The sequence below is a fragment of the Petaurus breviceps genome, unplaced genomic scaffold (assembly GCF_028583685.1).
Source record: "Petaurus breviceps papuanus isolate PSGF00001 unplaced genomic scaffold, PetGlider_PUasm1.0 151, whole genome shotgun sequence".
Classification (NCBI taxonomy): domain Eukaryota; kingdom Metazoa; phylum Chordata; class Mammalia; order Diprotodontia; family Petauridae; genus Petaurus; species Petaurus breviceps.
In genome coordinates this window covers 18,701,099-18,720,670 of record NW_027185712.1, presented here as the reverse complement: position 1 = coordinate 18,720,670, position 19,572 = coordinate 18,701,099, and the positions used below count along the sequence as shown (strand labels likewise).

The window sequence follows — 19,572 nt, the reverse complement described above, 5'->3', positions numbered from 1 at the left end:
TAAGGCCAGATCCCTAGGGCACTCCAACAGAGACCTCATGGCTGAGATGACAATGAAGCATTACTGACTTCTGTGAGTATGGCCATTTAACCAGCTCAAAATATTATTACCATTTAATCCATATCTCTCCATCTGAAATGAACTGTTTACTGTGAAAGTATCCATACTATGCTGAACTCTAAAGATACAAAATGAAGTATGTCCCTGCCCTATTATATAAAATGAGATAACATTTGCAAAAAGTGCTTGGCACAGTATCTCTTTCCCCTTTCTCCCTACCAAAATCTAACCAGGGAAAAGAACACATACAGGGGAGTGGTGACTAGGGAAAGGAGTTTTGATCTGGGAAATCTAAAGAGTTGTCAGTAATCAAATGATTACCCTTTCTAGAAATAATGGTATTCTCATCTGACAACTAAGCCCACGGCAAGAAGTAGAGCAAGAGTAAGAGAGCAGCTGAGGCAGAATGCAAAAAAAAAAACAACAGGTCTTCTGACTCCAAGGTTAGTCATCTATCTCCTATCCTCATGTTTATTGAGTATAGAAGTTGCTTTACATTAAAGGTGTCATACTGAAAATCGTAACTTAGAGAAGCCTTCCTCCACTGTATCACTTTACAAAGGAAAGGAAAGCCTAAGGAAAAATAGTTACAATGTACCCTACTTGCAAAGTGATTAAAATGTACAGAGATACTACTGCTAGGCATGTACTCCAAGGCAGTCAAAGATAGAAAGAAAGGTATCATATACACCAAAATGACATATAGTAGCATTTTTTAGAGGAGTGAAGACCTAGGAACAAAGTTGGTGTCCATCAATTGTGGAGTGGCTAAACAAATTAAGGCATAAGAATGAGATGGCATATTGCTACCCCAATAAGAATCAGGGAAGCATGGGAAGACCCATGAATGGATGCAAAGGGAAGTAAGCAGAACCAAGAAAACATTACACAAAAGATGACTGATCTGGAGCTAGAGGGGATCTCAGAGAGGATCTAGTTCAATACCCTCTTCTTACATAGAAGGAAACTGAGGCCCAGGAAGATTGAATGATTTTCCCAAGGTCAAAATGCACTGTCAAAGATGGTATCTGAACAGAAGTCCTCTGATTCTGGGGTCAGTGCTCTTTCTACTATTGCCTCCCAACACAATTACTACAGTGTAAACGTAAATAACATTAACAATAAACATTCGTTAAACACATACTAGGAGCAAGCACTATGTTTTAAGGCTTAGGATACAAAAGAGGCAAAAGGCAGTCCCTGTCCTCAAGGAGTTTACAATCTAACACAGAAAAACTGAATACTGTATAAGTGCCAATATAATGACCAAGCATGGAATCTGAAAAAGATATATGAAAATGCACCCCCCCCCTTCCTGTTTTGTAAAGGGGCTGGTGTCTATGGGTGTCCAGCACTTGCCTCATCTATCAGATCCTATTGATAGAGTATCGTCCTCCACAAAAAAGGGCATATTAGGAAATAAAGCTGATGTAGGGGGAAAAAGACATTAGTTGATTATTTTTGCTCTCTGAAAAAAATATATTAGGAAAATAAATTATTAATAGAAAAGATATTATTTGATGTATTATTGTTCTCTGCAGAAAGAATTATATTAGAAAAGCAAGCCGATGTAGTGAGAAAGGACATTAGTTGATCTATTAGGGGACAGCTAGGTGGCGCAGTGAATAGAGCACCGAGTGTAGAGTCAGGAGGACCTAAGTTCAAATCCAACCTCAGATACAACACAAAAAAACTAGCCCTGTGACCTTGGGCAAGTCACTTAACCCCAATAGCCTTACCTTCCCCCCTCCAAAAAGCAAAAAATAAAACCTATGTGATTGGTGTTAAAAATGTATTAGGAAATAAAGCTGACGTAGAAAGAAATAGTTGATGTAGGGTTGCTCTCTGTAGAATAGGATACGTTAGAAAGTAAAGCTGAAGTAGAGAGTAAATATATTCCGTGATGTATTATTGCTCCCTGCGGAAAATATATTATTAATTAATATTAAAATACTTTAGGAAATAAAGGTGATGTAGAAAGAAAGATGGTTAACAAAATGTCTAAGAGCCCTGGAATGCCCAGCCCCGGTAGGAGGAGCTGGCTAAGCAATCAGTCTGGGAGGGCTTTCTTGGGGGGGAGGGACGCTGACCTGTTGCAGCGCAGATGCACCTCCACGTTGATCACGTGTGACTCCGAAACACAAGGAAGCGCCTGCTTCAGGTCGCCGACCGCCTCGTCCATCCCGCCACCTCTGAGGGAGGAGCCCGGAGAAAGAAGAGCGGGCCGGCTCTGCTGAACCCACCGGCGCAAGGCAGCCCCGCCCGCCCGGTGCTCCGCCTCGCGCCCGGGGGGGAGGGAGGGAACCTCGTGCCGCTCCCCCAGTCCCGAGCTCCGAGCTCCGAGCCCCGAGCCCGGAGAGCTAAGCAAGCCCACTCTCACCGTCCGCCCCAAGCAGCTCGAATCTGCCGCCAGCGACAGCTTGACCCCGCGACCCGGAACTACTAGGGTCGTGCCCGCCTCCCAACCCTGCGGGAGGAGGGGTCACTTCCGGTCCTCGCCCGGCGGAGCTTGGGCTTTCCCCCTCCCTGCCTCTCTCCCAATCCCCGCGGAGCGGAAGGAGCCCGAGGGGCGGAGAAAAGAGCCGAAAAGCCGGAGGAGGAGGTGGGGGTCAGGCGGGCGGGGAGCAAGGCCGCTTTGGGGGGGGGGGGGAATCGGCGCCGCCACCTTCTCCTTGCCTTTCCCGGGTGCTGCGGGGGGCCGCGGGGGGCGCCTGAGCCCCCCGCCCGCGGCGGCCTCCCCGCCATGGGGAAGAAGCACAAGAAGCACAAGACCGAGTGGCGATCGTCGTACAATGGTGAGAGCGGCCAGGGGCCGCGGTGCGGGAGGGGGCGTAGAGTGGGGAAGAGATGGACCTAAGGGGGGTTGTCTCGGGATGGGGCGGCCGGCGTTCTTTCGGCGCGCTCGCCACCATGCCGGCTTTGTGACGACACAGTGGCCCGGGATTCCAGAACCCCCGGGGAGGGGCGGCCCCGCGCCCGCCGGGCCCCCCGCCCGCCGGGCCCCCCCTGCTCCCTCTGGCTCCCCCTGGCCGCGCGCCTCCTGGGGGTGGGGAGGCTGCCCCCGCCCCGCCGGCACGTGATCTTGTTTGGAGGAGGGGCTAGTCCCGGCTTTGGTCTCTGGGGCGGCCCCCGGAGGGGAGGGGAGGGGGAGAGCCCTGAGAAGGGCTATGGTGGGTCTACGGAAAGCTGGAATGGATTTTCGCTTCTGTCCAAGCTAGTTCCCTCACTTTACAGAAGAGGAAGCTGAGGGCCAGATAGGGGGAGGTGACTTGTCCAAGGTCACTCTGGTAGTAAGTTCTCTGAGCACATAATTGATTGTAAGCTCCTTGAAGAAAGGAACTCTTTCCCCTTAGCACAGTGTCTGGCATGTAGTAGACGTTTAATAAATATTTTTTTAATTAAACTGAATTCTAGTACATTGTGCCAGTGGTTGTAGCATGAGCATCCTTGTCTTCTTAAAATAGCTTGTCTTTTGCAAGTAGCTCTATTAGGTGGTATTGCCTTTACTCTGCTAGGTGGCATTACCCAGACTGTTAGGTGGTATTGCTTGTGCCATTGCTGATACTCTACTGGGTGACATTACCCACACTATATTAGGTGATTTCACCCTTACTCTGCTGGGTGGTACTCTGCTAGATGGCATTGCCTATATTCTGCTAAGTGGCATTCATTGCTCCTGGCTACAGCTGCTTTAGACCAGAGGGGTGGATAAGTGTGGGGTACTCCCAGCTTCTGGAGCTTATTGTTTCTGCATTTGAAAAACCGAGAACTGTGGGGCGGCTAGGTGGTGCAGTGAATAGAGTACCAGCCCTTGGAGTCAGGAGGACCTTAGTTCAAATGTGGCCTCGGACGCTTAACACAAAATCAAATGTGGCCTCGGACACTTAACACAAAAACTAGCCTGTGACCTTGGGCAAATCACTTAACCCCAATTGCCCTACCTTCCCCCCTCCAAAAGAAAAAAGAAAAACCGAGAACTGGGCTCTGGGGAAGTCTTTGATCTAGAGTCTTACTCTTGTCTTCCATCAGTTGAGGGGGTCTTTCACAAAAGATCCTTCTTCTAGATCAGTTATTGCTAGTGGCATTGAAATTTAAGCTGTCCTACATGGTGGTCACCAGAGATCTCAAGCCACATCAGAGAGAAGAGAATTCCTTGATTTCTAAGGAGGAGTATATCCTACTGTGTATTTTATAGTCCCTGCTCTGTGGCAGTGAAATGCCTGCATCATGTTAAAATGTTCTTTACTGTATCCTATCACCTTATCACATTATATCCCTGCTTCCTGGACCTGCCAACTGGCTCCTTTTACCAGTTTTAGCATAACTGTACAAGCCCCACCCCCTTTTTGTTCATTGTAATCTAGGAATGGTATAAAATACTTTTGTTAAAATAAACAAAAATCTGGCAGAGGTTAAGTGACTTGCAGTGCTTTCTCTCCATTTTACTTTCTTTCTGTTCAAGGGACTCTGGAGAGCTATGAGTCTCCCTCTGTCCTATCCTTAGTTACTATCCTGGGTTTACTCTGACTTGGAGTTTAAGCCAGGCAGAGAGACTTGGTTTTGCAGATTTTCTGAATATCTTTGTTTATTTCTCCTATTCAAATGGGTAAGGTAGCCATATTATTTAGCATCTAGGTAGGCCCCAGTGGTGGGTTTTTTTTTTTTTTTAATTTTTTGCTCTTTGGAGGGTAATTGGGGTTAAGTGACTTGTCCAGGGTCACAGGCTAGCTTTTGTGTTAAGTGTCTGAGGCTGTATTTGAATTCATGTCCTCCTGACTCTAAGACTGGTGCTCTCTTCACTGTGCCACCTAGCTGCCCTGGCCCCAGTGGTTTTAAGATAGATATCATAGGCTTAAAGTTTGAATGCATTGTAGCCAACCTCCTCATTTTATGTGATCATAATCTCCTTTATAAGAAAGAATTGTATACCTTATCTTTAAGGCTTATTGTATCATTATGTAGAAGTGATTATTGATTTATACTTGATATACTGATGATCCCTATTGAATACCTCTCTAGTGCAAAACTCTAGTTATTTTCTAAGGTTCAACTGTGCTGGAAGGCCAAAAGGAAGGAAAAAAGATCCCAGAAATCCTGACTCTAGCAGAGTTGGGTATCACCGTTGTCTCTCACTTATTTATACCTAGTACACACTTAATAAGTTTTTGTTGAATTGAATTTTTATCATATTCTGTCAAAATCTTTCTCCATTAACTTTGCTGCATTCTATCTGATTCTGCCTTTGGGAGCTAACAGAACAAATTTCATGTCTTCCACATGACAATCTTTGTGCCCCATAGTCTTCTTCAGGCCCTGTGTGACCTTGAACAAGGTATTTAAGCTCTCTGTTCTTAGTCATTTCTATAAAATGACATCTAAGCCCATTTGTCAGGTGATCTCTAAGGTTTCTTCTACCTTTAAATTTTATGAACCATATTTCTTCAGTTGATCTTATTAATTCTTAGTTCTAAGTCCCCTCACCTCTCCTTGTCACTCTCTCATTCTGTGGTGCTCCAGCCTATCATTGTCCCCTTTGATACATGGTGCCTAGATTGGGTAGATCTAGACGCTCTAGATATGGTCTGACTGGGTCTGAGTACAGCAAGATTCACTTGGTCTGGACATCATACAGTATATTAATTTGGCCTAAGTTACAAGAGCTCTTTGGGCTGCTACATCATAGTCCTGAGTCTTTGAGGTTGTAGTCCACTAAATCTCCAGAGGCTTTTTCATATAAACTGCTTGCTAGTCAAGCCTTCCTCATATCTTGTCTTTTTTGTAATATGTTTTTTAACCCAAGTGCAGGACTTAATACTTAACCAAACTAATTTTCATTGTATTAGCTTTTAGTTCACCGTTTAAAAGCCTGTCAGTGTCTTTTTGGAACATGATTCTATTATCAAGGTAACTAGAGATATTTCTCCAGCTTTGTGTCATTTGCAGATTTGATAAGCTTGCTTTCTTTTTTCTTTGTCCAAGTCTCTGGTAAATTGTTATATAAATTAAGTCAAATGACAATTCTGTGGAACCCCATTAGCATTTTCCCTCCATGTTACTGTTGACCAATTAATCAAGTCTTTGGCTCTCATCTTAGAAACCCATCCTTTTGTCTCCTAAACTAGACGTTGTGTTGATAGCAGATTTTCCCTATGTCATATTACATTTTTCCTTTATTTGTTTAACTATCACTTCTTGCCTTCACTTCTCCTGACCCCAGTACTAGTAAAAGTGACCTTTAGGTTGCTGCTTTTGGCCTGCCTCTGTGACCACTGCTTCTTCTACACTTTAAAATGCCCCCTTCAGTGTCCTCTACTTGGCCTTCTGCAGTGTCAGCCACTCTTCAAGTGTCATTGCCCTGTCATCTGCTTCTATGCCATTCATACCAGACTGGTAGCCTCTGTGGTGGTGTAGGGAGGAGATGCTGGGGAGATGGTGTGAGGAGAGGGAAGGAAAGTCAAGACTGCTGAATGCCAGTGCCCTAACTGTACTTGTCCTTTTAGGCTAGGTCTAGCCACAATACCTTCCTCTTTCCCCTTCCCCCTATCTCCAGCTTATGGGCAGTGTGGAGTACAGAGCTATCGAGATGTGGAAGGGAGGGGAGACAGCTGCTATCCTAGAAAGGTAGGAAGGAGTCTGTCAGCTAGACAGCGTTTCTCTAAATAAAATCTTAATTATGAAACTTAAAAAGTGACTTATATAAAGAACATTTGTTTTGATTTAGATTATGTAGACAAGCCCTTGGAGAAGCCATTGAAACTAGTCCTTAAAGTTGGAGGAAGTGAGGTTACTGAGCTCTCAGGATCAGGCCACGATTCTAGTTATTATGACGACAGATCAGATCATGAGCGAGAACGTCATAAAGAAAAGAAAAAGAAAAAGAAAAAAAAGTCTGAAAAGGAAAAAGAAAAGCACCTTGATGATGAGGAAAGGAGGAAAAGAAAGGTAAGTAATACCTGAGCAACCCATGAGATAATGTTTTGACAACTGAAAATATCATCTCTCTCTGTACATTTTTATCAGAATTTTTTCTTCCCAAAAAATGTTTTCATAGAAACTTTTTTTTTAATTAGCCAGTTTAACAAGATGATCTTGGGAGCATAGATTTAGAACAAGAAGTGATCTTAGAGTTAATCTAGTTTAACTCCTCATTTTATAATTGAGAAAACAGAGTCTCAGGGAGGATAAGGGATTTGTCCAAGATTTCACAGGTAGTAACTGTCAGAGCTGGTAGTCACATCAGGGTCCTCTGACTCTAAATTTTTCAATGTATTATTAAATTGTCCCCCTATAATATAGTTTTCTCCAAAGGAAATCCTGTTCCTTCGTATTTAAAAAGCACATGATTATTTAAAAAGGAAATGGGGAAAAAAAGAAAGATAAAAGTACCTTAATTTTCTCATTCAGGGTACTAAAATTAAGTTTCCTTTAAAGGAGTAACATACACTGTTGAGTTACATAGGTTGGGATCTACTTCAATTTCATGCAACATAAATAGAAAATTTATTTTATATTTCTTATTTTTTTCCATATTAGAAATGTGAGATGCTCCATTGTTTAATTTAGAAATTGCTACTAAAAAGAAATCTTCAAAGGCCTCTGTTATTTATTAGCTCCCAAAAAAGGAAAAATTTCCTGAGTTTTGGGATCCCAGGAAGTAATGAAAATTTGAGGATTTCTTGACTTATCGTCACACTTAGAACAACTGCTGGTATTGAGAACATTGAGACTACTAAGAGATGGATTTCTCTTTTCAGAACTTTTTTTCTTTCCCCAAATTGATAAATCCTGCCCCTCAAATTATATCAATCCCAGCTAAGCCATTTGAGGCTAATTATTCCTAAGCCTCACTGCTAAAATTAGTCCTTCTTTGTCTTTATTTTTTAGGAGGAGAAGAAGAGGAAACGAGAAAAGGAGCATTGTGACACTGAGGGGGAGACTGACGACTTTGATCCAGGAAAGAAAGTGGAAGTTGAACCACCTCCAGATCGACCAGTCAGAGCATGTCGAACTCAACCAGGTAAGAAGAAAAGATTATATTTCCCTCCAGTATCAGAAATATTTCCCAATAGGCACTTTTGTAGAACACCAGAACTTGTTCTTTTCAAATTAGCTTTGACAATGACCCAAAAAGAAGAGAGGAGAAAAACAATCACCAGATTCTCTTTTCTTTTGATTTTCTTTTCAGTAGGAGATTTTACCTAAAACTGACTAAAAGTAGAATTCTTGTACTCTTGGCCCTCTTTCTAAATGAAGAAACCTTTATGATTGGTTTAAAAACCAAAACACATCACCAGCCTTTCCTGCCCAGATCAAAATTTTTTTCATTAAAAGCTGCTAATAACTCTTAGTTACACAAGTCCTTGAAACTAGGGAGACAATGCAGAAAACTTTTTGAAGGGAACAGAAGAGAGCAGAAGGAAGTCCAGAGGGAAATAGGCAGAATAGTTTTGAAAGTTACCTGTGGAATTTATTATATATTTGAAAGGAAAAGCCAGCTGAGCACCAAGTAGAAATGTGATGTTTCTTGTACAATCATCTTTTTCTGCTCTACTTTGTTTATGGAAGTGCTTATTTTATTTGGCATTTGTTAACCAAATGATAAAATTTAAATAATAAAATAATAAATATTGATAAGTCACGTCAGTAAATATTTAAATGTCTATTGTGTGCCAAGCTTTATTCTGGGCCATCTTCTCCTATACTATTTCACTTAGTACTCTTGGCTCCCATGGGCTCAATTAGCATCTGTGCATTGGTGATTCTCAGGTGTACTTAATCAGACCTACATCTCTCCTAATCTACAGATTTCACATTTTTCACTGCTTATTAGACATCTCAAACTGGATATCTATAGACATCTTAAACTTAACATGTTCAGAACTGAAACAATAATCTTTCCCCTTTAGACCCGCTCTCCTTCTAAATTACCCTGTTGCTCTCTAGGATACCACTATCCTTCCAATCACCCAAACTTGTAACCTAACTCTCCCATACCCTTATTCAATATGTTGCCAAGTCCTGTTGATTTTACCTTTGTGATATCTCTCATAAATGCCCCCTTCTTCTCTGATGCTGCCACCACCCTGGTGCAGGCCCTCAGCACCTCACAGCCAGACCAGTGCAATAGCCCACTTATTGGTGGTCTCCCTACCTTCACCCATCTGTCAAATTAATCTTCCTAAAGTACTGATCTGACTGTGTCATCCTCTCCCCCACAGCCTCCCTTTTGATAAACTCCAGTGACTCCCTATTACCTCCAGGATCAAATATAAAATCTTACATTTGGCATTCAAAACCCTTCACAACCTAATTCTCTACCTTTCCAGTCTTCTTACACCTTATTCCTTTCCACTCCCCCCACCCCAGTTTGCTCTGTGATCCAGTGACACTGATCTACTTGCTGTTCCAAACATAGACTACTCCATCTCCAGACTGAGTATTTTCACTGGTTGTTCCTGGAATGCTCTCTCTCTCCTCATCTCTGTTTCCTGGCTTCTTTTTAGTCCCAGCTACAATCCCCTCTTCTGTGAGAAGCCTTTCCCAATTCACTTTAATGCTAATGCCTTCCCTCTGTTGCTGACCTCCAAGTTTGTCTTGTCTACATCTTGTTTGTACAGTTGTTTGTATGTTGTTTTTTCCATCATTCAGTGTGCTCCTTGAAAGCAGAGACTGTCTTTTGCCTTTCTTTGTGTCTCTGACACTTGGCAGAGTGCCTGGCACATAGTAAATGCTTAATAAATAAATGTTTATTGGCACAGTGCTACATGCTAAGGATACAAATGGGCCCAGTTCTCAAGAACCTCGTAGTCTGATGGGGAGACAACATGCAGACAACTTTGTACAAACAAGATATGTACAGGAGAGGTAGGGGATAACCTTAAAGAAGAAGTCTGAGCATTAAGGGGGAGGGAAAAAGCTTTTTGTGGAAGGTGGGATTTTAACTGCGACCCAAGGGAAGTCAAGTCAGGGAAACCTGAAAACTGAGATAAGGAGAGAGAGGATTCCATGCTTAGGGGACAGCCAGTGAAAATGAAGAGTCAAGAGTTGAAATGTTTGTGCCCAAAATAATGAGTTCCGGCTTTAGACATGTTAAATTTTGAGAGGCCTTCGATACATCCTTTTATAAATTTACAAATATGCATTTGGTGATGCCAACCTGGACTTGGAAAGAGAGATTGAGACTTCGTTTATATTGATCTTGTAGTCAAAGTGCTTATCTTTAAAATTCATCAGAGCTCAGATTTCATTTAAAACACAGTGAGTTTATTTTCACAAACTGGGTGTCTGTTAGGAAATGATGCCAGAGTTGTCTGAACTGACTGCATTTGTTAACTCTTCTTTTTTTATATTGGCAGCTGAAAATGAGAGCACCCCTATCCAGCAATTGCTAGAGCATTTTCTTCGCCAACTACAGAGGTAAATTCTGGGTTTGTAGAAATAGTATTCAAAGGCTTAGAGGATTTCATACCCTCCTAGGGTTGATTCTCCCACTTGTACATTTTGATACACAAATCATTTCAAACCAACTTTCCAATGATTTTGGGGGGTCACTTCTGCTATTATTTTGGTTATTTCAGTAACTAAATTTCTTGGCTAGGGACCCAGGAAAAGTCTATTTTTGCTGAATTTTTACTCTACTGAGAGTCCATTCTACATTACACTGAAGTGAAAGGATGATCTTATATTCACTTTCATTTTCTAATTTAAGCAGAGTTTGCCATTTGGATATTTTCCCCCATTGTAATGAGAGCTGTCCCTAACTAGCACCTGTGTCTTTGTTATTTTGTATTATTAGACAAGCATTGGACTTTGGGGTACAACTAAGCATGTAAATAAATGTGAAAAGAGGAAAATAAATGTTTTCTAGCTTTGAATTGTGATCCTAAGGAAATACCTGCCCAAGGCCATGTTACCTACTTACTTGGAAGCTAAGCCCTTAGTCCTCCCTCACGTGAGAAAGTAGGGGAAAAGTACTTTTTAGGAAAGGAATGTTCAGTGAGAAGCAGGAACCTTTTACTTGTCATCTTCACCCTAAGTCACACAGACATGGATAAGCAAGAGGCCTTAGCAAAATTGAGTTTCAAGAATGTGTGCAGCCATCTTTCATTTATGTCCAATCCTTGTCAAGACCTCCTAGTTACCTTACATATACCTAGAATGAGTGAACATTTAGGCATTGTTTTCTAGAAGCTGCTATGAGGATTAGTTGGAAAAGTATCTTTTAACCAACAAACGTTTAGTAAGTGCCTCCTGTGTGCCTGGCACTGGGCTAAGTTCTGGGGCTACAGATACAAATGAAAACAAAGATAGTCCATGGCCCTATAATGGCGGGAAACAATATACAAAAAGAAGATGTAAATGGGGGAGGACTCTCCTGACCCCCACCTGGGGCATGATGGAGCATTTTGAAGGCATCCAAAAGCATTGTGACTGGTGAGAAATGGGAAAGGAAATGTTCTAGGCAATTATATTAAGTCCTTGTGATACAAAAATGGAAGTGAAGCATCTCTTGCCCTCAAGGAGTTTAAAGTCTAGCATTTCAGGAATAAAAAGTAGTAAAAATATTATACTGATTGGAACATTCACAGTGTACTTACCATAGAAGATGTAGGTTTGGTTCTTTCTCTTTCTTAAAATCTAAGTACTGCACATAAGACTTCAATTTTGGCTAGTTATGCCTAACACAATTCTATATTTTAAAGTATTTTGCGTAATTTACAAACAGGGGCTTGGGATTCCCTGGTAAAATTACAGATGTGTTCTTCGTTTTTAGGAAAGATCCTCATGGGTTTTTTGCTTTTCCTGTTACGGATGCAATTGCTCCTGGATACTCCATGATAATAAAGCATCCCATGGACTTTGGTACAATGAAAGACAAAATTGTAGCTAACGAGTACAAATCAGTCACAGAGTTTAAGGTAAATTGTTTTAGCAACTGAATGTGTTTTTCTAAAACAATGTCCTTTTTAATATTTTTCTGGTTAAGAAAATTGAATTATTCTATCAAGTTTGCCATTTGAGAGAATTCATTATTTCACTTTACCCTGAAGCAGACTGTTTCCTGACTACTACTAAACTTTCTAGTCTCTACTCAGGTTGGAAGTTGATCTTTATGATGTGCCTTACAGTTTACCAAGCTTTTTACTTTTGTAACCACTTTGATTGACCAGCAGCCCAAGTAGGTAGGTAGTACAACTATTAACGTGCCCGTTTTATGTGTGGTGTCAAGGAGCTTGGAGAATTTCATCTCTAGATTTCTGACTCGTCTTCCCACTCTTGGACTTCTGATGCCAGATGCCAATGAGGGGGAAATTAATCTTGAAAAGCTGAAATGCTGACCAGCCCTTTTGTGAGTGTTGTGTGCTGAAAAAAAATGTTGCTTTCAGATAAGTACCAAGACTGGTGTAGGGTGATGGTTGTACAGCATGCAGTCTGTGATTAAAAAGCATAGAACACCACACTTGGAAGCAGGAAAGCCAAATTAGAATCCTGGCTTAGTGACCTTAGCCAAGTCACTCATCTCCCCCTTCAGTTTCCCCACCTGTAATCTAGTATAGTCATACTTGCACTATTTACCATCCATATTTGTTGAGGCTCACAGAAAAATAATGCATGTAAATGTGAGCTGTTACTGTCTGGGCCTCACGAGAATTAACATTGTAGGAGTAAAGTTTTTCTTAGTTGAGCTTCTACAACATAATTAGGTGCATCTTTTCTATTAAGTTTTTAATATAGGTTGACAATTAGAAATTGCTTTTTTTTTTAGCTGAGGAACCAAAAAAGTGTAATTTTCTCTGTTTTTAGACAGAATCACACAGCAGACTGCAATGGTAGTGTTTTAAAAGCCTCTAATCCATTTTGAAGGTTACAGTTAACTCATGTCCCATTTGGTTACTAAATCTGGAACTTCCAGTCTGCCTTTTTCTTATTATTGATTGTTTCATTTTTACGAAACTTTTAATTTTTGAAAGTTTTATCAAGTCTAAACTAATTGTATCTTCTAGGTAAGATGTGTATTATTAACTTTTTTTTTCAATGAAAAGACTGGAGTGATTGTAAACTCAAGATGGAGTTGGGACAAGAATTCAAATATGACTCTTCTGACCCTTTCCTTTTTATACTAAACCAAGCTAGGTGTGCTTGGAATAGGGACATGATGTAATATTTGGGTTCTGCCAGGAGTCAGTCAGAATTAATTCAGTGCTGCTCTGTGAGGCAGCAGGGTACATAGAGGACTGGCCTTGAAATCAGAAAGATCTGGGTTCAGGTTCTTTGTATGACATGTTCCAGCTGTGTGGCCATGGACAAGTCACTTAACGTTCAGTGTCACAGGCAACACTCTTACAAACTGGTGAGTTGTTGCTCTGTACCAGTGTAGGAAATTTCCACATCTCTCAAAAAACACTGTAAAGTAATATTAGTTTGCTGATTGATATTACTTAGAGTACACCTGGACAAGATTGTCTGAATCCAGTAGAATCATGGAATCTTAAAGAGTCAGAAGTGATCTTCATCTAGTCTAACATCAAAAAGTGGTCATTTGCTCAATTACCAGTGATAAAGAACCTATCACCTCATTGGACAGTACCTCTATATGTTTTTATCTTTTTCTCTTTGAAGATTCTTTTCTTAATAAGGAAGTAATTTTAGCATTTCCAGTTTTTATATTATACTTAACTGCCACTTGTCTGACTTTTCTATGCTGAAAATTAAGGATTATTTAAAAGGGAATTGCCACTTTTCGGTGCAGAATTTATTTTTATTGTATCCAGAAAAGAGTTAGGCATTGGGGAAAGCTAGCTACTTTAACTGTTGAATTTCTCTTTAAAAACCCTTTAGGAAAATGCCTCTGAAAACAGCTTCTTTAGCAGATGGAATACTGTCTGAGAGCTAACCATTATCCTTGCAGTCCATTTCAGCCTTTTTTTTTTTTTTTTTGCCTCCCTCCCTTCACAGGGAGGTATCTGGAACTGTGGTTAGTTGCTATTTTGTGGCCTTTTAAACTTGAAATCTTTCTGTGTTTTATATTTTTCAGGCAGATTTCAAACTGATGTGTGATAATGCAATGACTTACAACAGGCCAGACACTGTGTACTACAAGTTAGCCAAGAAGATACTGCACACAGGCTTTAAGATGATGAGCAAAGTAAGGAACCTACTAAAAACAAAGAGCCAGAAAAAGCACAGACTCTTTGAAAGTTTATACATAGAAGGAAAACTCCTCAATCATAGTAAATAACATTATTCCATCCATCTGTCACCTCCTCTTCTAGTGCCAGCGATGGCATCTGCAGTGTAGGATTAGCCTCGCGGGTGTCACTCTCAGGCCCCTTTCCTCCAAACACTTGTTTTTTCTCTTTCTATGCCAGCTTGTGACCAAGCTGGGATGCTTTATTGGGGGTTGGAATTTACAGTTGATGATTTCAAGCATGGAAGTAAATCTTGTTGGATTTCAGTCACCTCCTTTAACTTAATGGGCCTGCCAAAAATACCCAGCAGGCCTCAGGCTCCTTTGACATTCTCGGAGCTCTAAACCCACTGTACCAGCCTGCAGTGTAAACCACGTTGCATGCATACGACATCATTTACTTGCGACTGATTAACGTGTCAGGTAAGATGAGGTATCTGTGTGTGTTCTTTTGTATGTTCTGCTTTAATTTCTTCGGAAGCAGTTTAACTAGCCAGTCTGCTAAACAGTTTGGTGCCATGCTACCATGACCAAATCATGCTGCATCGCCATGGAGCATTAGCCATTAGGAATGAAGTAAGGGCCATGGCCATTCCCATCCCATCCCATTATCATAGCGCCTTGGCTATGCGGGAAAGGTAAAGTCCCTGCCGCTCTGTCCTTTCTGATTCTAGGAACGGCTGTTAGCTTTGAAGCGCAGCATGTCGTTTATGCAGGACATGGATTTTTCTCAGCAGGCAGCTCTTTTGGGCAATGAAGACACAGCTGTTGAGGAACCTGTCCCTGAAGTTGTTCCCGTCCAAGTAGAAACAACCAAGAAATCCAAAAAGCCAAGTAAAGAAGTTATTAGGTAAAGGTTTTAATGAAAATGTATGCAACTGCTTGCTGAAGTTTGACACACTCACAAGGAAAATAACATTCCAGTCTTGTGGTATGAGTAAGGCAGTAAGCAGAGATTTTGCGATAGTAACTTTTCTGAAGAAGGTATATATGCAGGGTTCACTTAAGGTTTTATGGAGAGGAGCATTGTACTGAGAATTCTAAGACCTTAGTTCTAGGCTTTACTTAACTTTGGCTGAGTCATTACACCTTCATCTTTTAAGTGACATGTTAATTTTGACTTCTTGGCCACCTCAGGTGTATGATGTGAGTGTTATTTGCCAGGTTCTTTGAGCTCCTCTGAAGAAATGCATATCAACACATGACATTATTATTTGTTATAAAGGGTAAAATTCCATTATAATCAAAATCTCTAGATAAAAAAATTTTCAGCTACCTCCCAGTTACCTATTTCAAGTGCACTCAAATACTGGCATAACGAAAGAATTTGGAAATTTGATCTGTAATTAGGAATGGTGTTATTACTTTGTCTTAGTACTAATAAGTCTGATTGCTTCACTTTTCTGTATTCTTCCTCAGGAACTCTTCTTGGAAAGACAACAGATTAAATCATTGATTAACATAATGCATAAAGTGTGATCTGGAATAAACATATTTGCACATGCTTTGCTAGATGTTGTCAGTCCCCAGCAAACATACCAGATGTTGCCACGCAGGGCTCTTCATCTGGCATGGTGGTCAGAACTAATGCTATTTGCCATTGCCTGCTGTCACTGTCACCCTGGGGTTCCCCAGCTCTCCTGGCTAGGGCACAGTATGTGGTTGAGGGGCATAATTCTGAAAGCCAAGCTGTTACTGCTCCTTCTGCCCCTGCTCCACCTTCATGTGCAGAAGGCATCGTATGTGTGCCCATGGCAGCCACATCGTCAGCTCTCACTTTATCAGCACATGTTAAATGAACAATTGCACATACTAGGGAGCTTCCTCTTTTAGCCTTCTTTCCAGCAAACCCAATGGCTTTCTGACTGTCCAGCTTTTTTCCTGGCCCTTTTTCCTGCTTGCCTTCTCTAGCCTCGTCAGGGCTTTTTGTTTTCTTTCTCTGTCTTTTCACTGGCCAAGGCTACGTGGGCATTCAACTACTTGGCCACATAATGGTTAATGGAAAAGAAGGGGTCAGGGAGAGCGAAGACCTCTCCCCCACCCCCGAATGATTTTTTTCTTTTAGCAGCATAAAGCAACCTGTCTTCCGCAAATGTCAGCACTAATAATGGTAGCAATTTATTCAACTCTTTCCCTTCTCTTTTTGTGCATAAAATTGCTTGAGTTTAATTATACAGGATAAGAAATTGAAAGGCATTTAAAATAAGGTAATTTATCAAAGAGTGTGAAAGTTTCTGAACTCTTTTAAGTTTCTCCTCTGTGACAGGCTCCCAGCCCTCTGCCTCACTTTCTTCATATCCAGTATCTCATGGGAATGAGAGAGGCAAAAAAAATTGGGAGATAGTCCTCAGTACCTGGGTGGGTTAGTACACTGCCCTCCCCCTGCCTCCCCAGCTTGTATTTATAGTTTACACTAAAATTCCTTACAGCTGTGGGGATAATTGAGAGTTGACTGTTTCTTGGTACCAAAACTGCCTACAAAATGTCCATTGTGTAATTCTACAGTGGTATGTGTGTGTTCTAGAGGGCAAGAGGAAGGCTTATTGTAACAAAGTTCACCAAAGTGACCACTTAAATGAGGATTTCAGACCCCTGACTTCAGTACACATCCATTAGCATTTTAATTACTCCTTAGGCAAGTTAGGAGTGTTTTAGGTAAAATAATATGTATCAGCCATTTCTCTATAGCTGTCTATACCTGAAAATATGTTATCTTATTTACCTAGATCACGTATGCATTAAACCATTTGTTAATCTCATTATGTTGTATGTCCTCTGAAAATACCAGCTGCCAGTGTTTTCAGTGCTGTTCCCTTTCTGCCTAATGGTGGATTAAAACAGGCATAAGGGGAACAGCACAGGGAATAACTTTAATATTTAAATATCCAGTTGCATTATTTTATGTGAGATTGCAGTACTAGATTAGGGGAGAAGACTTTTGAGGGCTGCCATTTTAGTTACCTCATATTAATGGTTTGGGTATATAGGTGTTCTTATTGATAAATGCATTTAGATATGTTTGTACATATATGCAACCATATAAAATGCAATTGTCCTTATACACTCAATCTCATGTTTTTCTGCCTCCATAATAATCTTTTTGTCATACTTCTCTCATATAATCATAGAGCTGAAAGGGACCTTGAGAGACCATCTAGCCCAGCCCCATTCCTCCAGGCAGGACTGTATTCAAACCATCCCAGAAAGATACCTGCCCACCATTTTCTTAAAAATCTCCAGAGAAGGAGACTCCACAGCCTCCCTTGGTAATGCATTCCAATGTCTCACAACTCTTATAGTCAAGAAGTTCTTCCTACTATGTAACCTAAGTTCCTCCTGCTGCAATATAAGTCCATTCCACTTGATTTTTTTTCCCCTCAGTGGAAGCAGAGATGAGCTGCTCACCACCACTCAAACAGTGACCCATCCTCTACTTGAAGACTGTTAGACAGTCCCCTGTGAGCCTTCAAGACTAGCCTTTCTTCTGAGGGGCTTTTGCTTAAATTGTTAATTCATGTTTGTCACTTCTCTGCATTAGTGCTTCCAATGGCTCTGAAATGTTTGTGGCTTTTTATCACCCAATGTGTGTTTCTTATGCTCTTGTGTTTATTGATTGAGGTGTTGTATTTAGGAGACCTCAGTTATTTCTCACTTTTTTATCAGCATTTTGATTTGTTTTTGTTATGATAACTTCAAAGAATGGATGAAAAGTATTTTAAGTTTTGAAAATGTAATTTGGAACATTCCTAGTAAATGTAGCTCATGTTTCCAACCCATTTTTAGCCAGAGCTTAGTAGTGGGCTGGCGGTTGGGGGGAGGAGGGCAAAACGATTTTGTTTCATAATGCTTATCAACAGGGTACCATGGTATAAGGTGTGATGGTTGTGTCTTATTCCAAAGGTTACTTCATGGGATTTTCTCTGTATTTTAGCTGCATATTTGAGCCAGAAGGAAATGCCTGCAGCCTGACAGACAGCACAGCAGAAGAACACGTTTTAGCCTTGGTGGAACATGCTGCTGATGAAGCCCGGGACAGGATTAACAGATACCTCCCAAACAGCAAGGTGGCACACTTTTTCATTTTGGATACACAAGGGATAGTTAGGATTTTTAACTGTCTAAGCATACCTGAATTAATTCTACGTTTAGAAACAGCATGGTTTGGAGGTATAAATTCAGGATTCACTGAAAAGGAGGTCCTGGATTTCTCAGAAATGGAGAATGTCTGTTCGCTGATTGCATTTTCTAGGTAGCTAATGGGTCTTAAATATTCTAGTTTCTGTTCATCCTTGAGAACTGGTTTGAAATTTTGCCTTCTCTGGTTCCTTCCTAAAGAGGGTGTTTGCTTTTAGAAAGGATAAGAAATTCCTATTATCCTGTGAAATTGATTTGATTTTGGTCTTGTAACTCTCCATCTGCAACCTTGTTCTTTTTGATACCGGGGCATTATGAGATACACTGTTTGTATATACACGAAATTTGAAGTTTTTATTCTTAGGCCACTTGGTTACATGAATAGAAAAATAGTAATTTTTTTTTCCAGATCAGGAAATAACTTATCTTTCTTTTTGTGTCTTAATAGGAATTTTCGGTTTACAAATGAAATTATCTGACTCTTACAGTTCACACAGTCATTGTTTTCTCTCGTCTGCCTTTATCATCTTTCTTAATGTCCTTTTCAATTAGTACAATGCCTGGCACATAATACTACTTGTTGATTGATTAATTGATTGTTCGATCTGCACCACTTTACAGATGGGCTACCTGAAAAAGAATGGAGATGGGGCTTTACTGTACAGTGTGGTCAACCTGTCGGATCCTGAAGCAGAAGGTAAATGCTTTACTTCTTCAAGACTAAATTCCATCAAATACATATATGCAAGCTCTTTTCTCTCTCCATGTACAGACAGCAGTTGAATTGAATCGTGAGCGTTCACTCTTAATTTGTTACGCATTTTTACTTCTAGTTTTTGGACCAGACCTTTTATTTCATCAATATCAGTAACTTGCAGATGCAGTTGCTCTCTCTACCAGTGAATGTCACAACTCCTTAGTGTCAGAGAGGTGCTGGAGGCACTGAGAGGTTCTGTGATTTGCTCAGGGTCATACAGCCAGAGTGTATCTTCTGTCTGGAATGCTACACTAACTCTTATCAACACATAGACAGATTTGTAGCAAAGAGGGCCGTATTCTGCTTAGGTCCTGTAGAAGTCATGTATAAAATAATATAGTCAGAAGATCATAGATTTAGTAGTGGAATAGACCAAAAAAGTCATCAGTCTCTAATCCCCACAGTTCCCACATAAGGAAATAGGCTCAGAGTG

At 40.8% G+C, this 19,572-nt stretch overlaps 2 protein-coding genes across 13 annotated transcripts in view; one reads left to right on the top strand and one right to left on the bottom strand.

Annotated features, from left to right (window-relative positions):
- TRIP13 (thyroid hormone receptor interactor 13) overlaps window positions 1-2,487 on the bottom strand; it is a 38,992-nt gene extending 36,505 nt beyond the window's left edge. The window contains exon 1 of the mRNA XM_069076316.1: window positions 2,151-2,487. Within this exon, the coding sequence (XP_068932417.1) occupies window positions 2,151-2,242 (92 nt within the window). The 5' untranslated portion in view covers window positions 2,243-2,487. The remainder of the gene's footprint in view (window positions 1-2,150) is intronic.
- A 185-nt stretch (window positions 2,488-2,672) lies between these two features.
- The window catches only part of BRD9 (bromodomain containing 9), a 45,314-nt gene continuing 28,414 nt past the window's right edge, over window positions 2,673-19,572 (top strand). For 3 of the 12 annotated variants that reach the window (XM_069076245.1, XM_069076222.1, XM_069076212.1), the window contains exons 1-10: window positions 2,673-2,855; window positions 6,782-7,002; window positions 7,945-8,077; window positions 10,416-10,476; window positions 11,834-11,978; window positions 14,096-14,206; window positions 14,923-15,098; window positions 17,377-17,514; window positions 18,180-18,312; window positions 19,004-19,079. In XM_069076245.1, coding sequence (XP_068932346.1) covers window positions 2,804-2,855; window positions 6,782-7,002; window positions 7,945-8,077; window positions 10,416-10,476; window positions 11,834-11,978; window positions 14,096-14,206; window positions 14,923-15,098; window positions 17,377-17,514; window positions 18,180-18,312; window positions 19,004-19,079 — 1,246 coding nt within the window. In that variant the 5' untranslated portion in view covers window positions 2,673-2,803. The remainder of the gene's footprint in view (window positions 2,856-6,781; window positions 7,003-7,944; window positions 8,078-10,415; window positions 10,477-11,833; window positions 11,979-14,095; window positions 14,207-14,922; window positions 15,099-17,376; window positions 17,515-18,179; window positions 18,313-19,003; window positions 19,080-19,572) is intronic. The other 9 variants (XM_069076305.1, XM_069076273.1, XM_069076289.1 and 6 more) reach the window with 6 other exon arrangements.